General features: G+C 51.5%; 1 protein-coding gene and 1 long non-coding RNA gene across 2 annotated transcripts in view; one reads left to right on the top strand and one right to left on the bottom strand.

The window, feature by feature from the left end:
* Nucleotides 1-1,733: 1,733 nt before the first annotated feature.
* Nucleotides 1,734-6,000, top strand: part of LOC105563584 (homeotic protein ultrabithorax-like) — a 98,358-nt gene continuing 94,091 nt past the window's right edge. The window contains exon 1 of the mRNA XM_012015285.1: nt 1,734-3,703. Coding sequence (XP_011870675.1) covers nt 3,025-3,703 — 679 coding nt within the window. The 5' untranslated portion in view covers nt 1,734-3,024. The remainder of the gene's footprint in view (nt 3,704-6,000) is intronic.
* LOC105563583 overlaps nt 4,449-6,000 on the bottom strand; it is a 48,306-nt gene continuing 46,754 nt past the window's right edge. The window contains exon 3 of the long non-coding RNA XR_001009051.1: nt 4,449-5,056. This is a non-coding gene — a long non-coding RNA (uncharacterized LOC105563583). The remainder of the gene's footprint in view (nt 5,057-6,000) is intronic.

The raw sequence follows: 6,000 nt of genomic DNA, 5'->3' as shown, positions 1-6,000 counted from the left end.
TGCCGAATAAAATATTCGAGGTATAATCGAATTTGGATTTCTCTCACTCTCGCGTATCTTTGAGAGCAAGTCAGGTGGCCAGCACTGACTGTTTAACAGATTATTCGGATGTCGTTGCGAGCGTTTCGTTTGCCGTTCCGTACGCCGAATAAAATATTCGGGGTACACTCGAATTTGGATTTCTCTCGCTCTCGTGTATTTTTTTTTTTTGAAAGCAAGGCAGGTGGCTAATACTCGAAGCGTTCGTAACGGCTAGAGTGAGCGAGCAAATAACTGGGGTCAGCTCCGGCGAGCAGCTTATGATGGGCATTACTCGGCTCGTTACGGAATAATTTACGAGGTGCGAACCGCGGGGACGATAATCCAACGACATTTACATCCCAATAAACACTCCCGATACTAGCGTGGCGCGCGCGCCACGTACGAGTCGCTCGCTCGACTACTGGTCTTACGGCGCTCACTTTTACGACATTTTAACTGTCGCGATCGCCGTTTAATTGATCCGTAAAACAACGGCGGGCCGCTCGCGATAATATTCTTATCTTTACGTTTACTCTTATCTCCGCGTGATCCTCGCGTCGTCAAGTATCCCCCGGCGTCGGACCGGTTCGATCTCGATGCGGTATCGAATGATCGAGGTGTTTCGTAACGCTTCTCTAAACCCGTTTACCCTCCCGTTTAGCGCACGGCTTGTCGATCAGGCTATCCTACGTCGCGACGAATTTACGAGCGTTGCTACCGCAATAACGATAATCGCGAGATAGCTCGTTGATGTTGGTCGTTTGAATGTCTGAATGGATCTGGCGAGGTTAGTTCGTTACGAGGCTCAAAGGTGGCGGTGCTCGTATCCCCACGAGCGGCCACGGTGGCGAGAAAGAGAGGCCAGAAACATTGCGTGACGCGCGTGCCGCCCGGTCTTCTCTTTCTTACCCTCTCTTCTTCTCTCACTCTCTCTCTCTCTCTCTCTGTCTCTCTCTCTCTCCCTCTCTCTCCCTCTCTAGCACCGTACGGACTCATAGCGTGCCCGTATCCAGCGGTGTGCCTCGCGCGGCTCAATGGTGGGGGCACGCGGGGCGGCGCCTAGCCGCTCATGGGCGTCGTTCCGACTTGGAACTACTTTCGCACGGCGTAGGAACTTTCGTGCCACACCAGCGCGGCATTCGTGACGAATTCAATTCTGATTGGTCCTTAAGTATAACCTCCTCCCTTAGCGGCACGTTCTCCCTTCCTCCCGGCCGCTGTCGCGGCGGCACTCGCTCCGCTTCGCTCGTCTCGCTCTTAGCTGTTGCAATTGCGCATAACGTTCTTTCTTTTCTTCCCCACCCTCCCTCGCCCCGTCGCCTTCTTATCCGTTTCCGCTCGTGTCCTTACGTGCCCTCATCCCTCTCTTTATTTTCTATCTCGTCTCGTCCCTTTCTTTCGCGTCGCGGCGCGAGAGGCTCTCGCGCTCTCTCTCTCTCTATCTTCTCTTCCTACCTCGCGCCGTCTTATCTTTGCCCGCGCGTCTCAAATGTGACGCGCACGGCGAACGAGTACGAATTTAATCTGGCGGTACGTCGTTGAGTTAGAGGAACGCTCGACAGGGGGCACTGAGGAATCGCACCGTGAGAAAGAGAGAGAGAGGGAGAGAGGGAAGGGAGTGGACGAGCATCGCGTCGAGAGGTGGAGCGAGACAGAGTCAGAGGGTGAGAGAGCAATTGTGGAGGGGGAGGGGGACGACGTTGGGGGTGTAAGAGGGGGACAACAACGACGGTAGTCAGAGCGAGAGAGGTCGGTTATCGCGCCAGGAGGGGGATGGTATACGAGGGACAAGGAGGGATATGGGCACTGTGCGATCTCTCCGTTAGGACGTAGTACTCCGGAGGAAGAGTACGCGCGAGTGAGAAGCGACAGTGCCTGCGCGCATGGGAATGGGAAGGAGTGACCGTGACGGAGAGAGAGGGCGAGAGAGAGAGGGAGCGCGCACGGTGAAACGGTGGTTGGTGAAACGGGGAAGGAAACTCCGGAGAGAGAGAGAGAAAGAGAGAGAGAGAGTGCGAGAGAGGCCGGTCGTGTGGAACGGAGACAGGACGAGGTGAACGAGCGAGCGAGAGACGGACGACGGTACAGAGTGGCGGTACACGGGGCGCGAGAAAAGCGGTAGTGTGCCGTGGACCACCGCACTGGCATACCGTGATTCGTTACGATCTCCATCGTCCGACTCGTACCGGACTCACCCGCAGTCGTCGGCCGAGCCACGATACGGCGAGTGCTAAGTGCAGTGCGGACTGAGCGGGGTCGCCTTTGATTCCGCGGCTCATACACACAGATCGCGAGAGCCGGCTCCTCAAGAGGCCTTGACCCGGTCTAGCGCGCGAATTTCGGTTGATTTGGAAAAAGAGGAGGAAGAGGGAGAGGACCGCCCGCGAGGGTGGTTGTGTCGCGTGCCGGCTGACCGAGTCGCCGTCGTCGTCGTCGGGCACGAGCACACGCGGTAGAAGGAACCCGCGGGCAATTTTATAGCCCGTCTTATTACCTAAGTTTATTGCATCGTAACGGTTTAACGATCATCGCGCCTGTTTCCGTAGTCGGGACCGGCGCGCGGTTTATGCCTCGCCCGTAGCGGTAACCATAACAGGGCCATAAAAGTCCCCGCCGCTGACATGATACCCATTCTGAATTACGCTCTTACGGCCTACTGACATTGACACTCCGGGTGTAACCAGCCGTACCTGCCGACTGACTTTTATGACCTCTTAAAGTCGTTTAACGCACGTTTTATTTGCCACCACCCGTGTCAAGCGCGTCGTCGCCCCGCCGAGCGCGCGCGCGCGCCTCTTCACCCGCGGAACGGTCAACAATCTCGCCTAATTCCGGAGCAGTTAAATCGCGCGCGAGCGTCGCGGAGTCGCGAGTACGGACTAGCGTGTTATCCGACTAGCCGCGCGCGCTCCGTGTGCAATCGAACTTGTCTCCCCCCCGCTCTCTATTTCTTGTTTCGAGTGTGCCGGTGTTCAGTGCAAGTGATCCAAGATACCCGGGATAATGAACTCGTACTTTGAGCAGACCGCGGGTGGCTTCTACGGGAGCCACCACCACCAGACGGGAGCGGCGAGTCAGCATCACGACCCGGCGACCGCAGCGGCGTATCGAAGCTTTCCACTCGGATTAGGCATGTCGCCCTACGCCTCGGCGCAGCACCATCATCACACGTCGTCCTCGTTAGGGATACACCCGGGCGGCGGTAGCAACACGCGGCCGCCCCAGGACTCGCCGTACGACGCGAGCGTTGCGACGGCCTGCAAGCTCTACTCGACGACACCCGAGGCGACCGGGCACACCACCTCCTCGTACTCGACCACCGCGACGAAAGACTGCAAGCAACAGGATCAAACGTCGACCCATCAAAACGGCTACGCCGCGGTGATGGCTGCGGCGGCGGTCAAGGACGTCTGGCAGTCAGCGACCTCCGGAGCGAACAGCCAGAGTAACTCGGTCGTGCGTCCTTCCGCGTGTACCCCGGAGAGCTCGAGGGTCAGCAGCTACGGCGGCCTCGTAGGCGGCGACCCGGCCTCCAGTCCCGGTAACAACAGTTCCTCGAGATCCCTCACGTCGTCCTGGAACACCTGCAGTTTAAACTCGTCCGCGAGTCAACCGGTCGCCACGCAACTGCATCAGCAACCTACCACCAATCATACCTTCTACCCCTGGATGGCTATAGCAGGTGAGTTTGCATTCATAAATGCTCTCTTATACGACTATTATCATAACAGCCGCGATGAAATATAGGAGCCACCATGCTTAGGGGGAACGTGGGGAGCCGACCGACGACCACGTGGTCGGGAAGGCGTGGTGGATCAGGCTCGCCCGTCTGGTTATACCAGACTAAATTGTTCAAATTGCCTCCACGCGATCAAATTACCGAGAAGTTGTGCGGGAACGAGATTATAGAATACAACGTTTCACGTCCATCGCGAGCGATTCGCGCCGAACGGATGAAAAATTTTCTATCGCGCCCGTGCGTGAACAAGATGAGTTATTTCGCCCTTCCTTTGTTTACCGAAAAAAAAAAAATACCGGAAGACACAGATATACGTTCTATTCGTCGAATGTAGCTTATCGCGCTGTCGCGCCGAGTGCGATGAAATTTTTCGCAAAGTCCATTTGCGCGTCGTTTTTGAAATACGGCACATCCGTCATGAAACCCGAGATAACAGATTTACAATCGTTGACGTTTTAGAAGCGTCCCATTGCCTTCTGCTCGAGTGAACGCGACGACAAGGATTAGTTAGCGGCCGAAGCTGACGTGCGAAAATAATGTTGAATTATCGCCGGTATAATTACATTGCGATTGTTACCGCGGCTTCTAAAGCGGCAGATTTTCCTCTGGCTCTTAATTGCCGAGCGCATAAATTATCATTTGATAGCGCGGTAACGAGTACAACGGTAATAAATGTGCTTATCATCACTTTTAAATTGCTAGTCTTACTCCACACGTTGCCGCACGTTTTTGTGCGAAATGTAAATTTTATTAGATTCCTTTTTTCACTTTCGCACGTACATACAATGTCAACACGCGCGCGGGTTATGTTGTGGAAAATCGGCCGTGTACCTTGGCAAAATTATGTCGGCTAGATAGGTAGAATGGAGTCAAGTGCGTGTAAAATCGCCGGGTACGTTGGGTATAATGGGGAAGTCCTCGTCCAATTGGGGGTTCAAGTGCCTTCCCCACTGTACTCACCCCACCGGAACCCCGAATTCCGGTAGTCAGCTGTTTCTAGCGATGTCTTTGTCCTTTTCATTGCGAGAGAGATACTCCCGAATAACCTTCTGCTTTGCCGCTAGTAGATATATAATCAAGGCCTCGTGGGTTATATCGCACTTTCGGCGGGACCATTTCCTCTACTAGCTCAGCTGAGACCAAGTCTCTAGCTAGCCTAGCACTTTTTTTCTCCTACCTCCATCCTTTTTCTTTCCTCCGAACCGCCTCTAGCGCTTTCTTCTCGGCGGGAATCTTCTTTGTTGGTTTCTTTCCCCCGGTCCAGGTTGAGAGTTTCACTCTTTTTTTCACCCTCGACTAGAAAAGACGTTTTACATATAAAGGAAGGAATTATTTTGAGAAACACCAAAGTACGGAGTGGCGCACATACCGGCCTCAAATATACAGTTTCAAGTTATTATAAATTATATTAACATGTACAATCTTTTTATTAAAACTGCCTTAAAATGCTGATAATCGTGTAAATTGTTAAAGTTTTTTCAAGTTGAAAATACCGTTTATTTACCATACAAATGTGCAGTACATGAAATAAAATTGTATGGAGCTATGTACGCCATCCCGTAACAATTCAATGAGTTCTATAGTGTGTAAACTCTGCGACGTAAGTTTTGTCGTACAAAAAACAATTTTTTCTATTCAAATCTATATCTTGCCGTTGTCATTTTGTAAACGATATTGCTCAAGAACCACTTTTGCTCCAATGTTTCCTGAAGATTTCTGATTATCGCGATAATTAATAAATCTTGAATTATAATTGATTATAAAAAGACATACAGCACGCAAAGTTATACACACGAAAAGTTATTATTTTGCTTAAATCATAATTTTTTGGTCGTCTGCTTAAGAATTCAAAGGAATGGCTCATCCATTCATCTTTATCTCGATGAATTAGATATTCCGGATCATTGATTACTGGTTGCGAATTGCTTCGATGATACATGGAACGCGGTGTTTGTAGGAATCGTAGGAATGAGAAAAAGTATTTGATCGGCATACTCGTATAACAGGTTCTATGCACTCGCGGATTGAAAGTCGTTGACTCATTTCGCACTCTCTGGCAAGTGCTTTTCAGTGTTGTTGGTACAATCGCGCACGTAGGAAAATTTATCGTTACAGGATTATGGATTAATTTGTCGTAGATTGGCAGTTAAATATAGAGCTATCAGAGTCTATCGGCATTCATCTATCATCGTGTACGATAAATGATTCTGATTTGTAGCCCCGGTAGGAAATTAATTTAC

The sequence above is a fragment of the Vollenhovia emeryi genome, unplaced genomic scaffold, assembly GCF_000949405.1.
Source record: "Vollenhovia emeryi isolate VEMERY1.0 unplaced genomic scaffold, V.emery_V1.0 DF939174.1, whole genome shotgun sequence".
In the NCBI taxonomy this organism is placed as follows: domain Eukaryota; kingdom Metazoa; phylum Arthropoda; class Insecta; order Hymenoptera; family Formicidae; genus Vollenhovia; species Vollenhovia emeryi.
The sequence above is the reverse complement of the archived record's forward strand: the minus strand, read 5'-3'. Positions and strand labels throughout refer to the sequence as shown.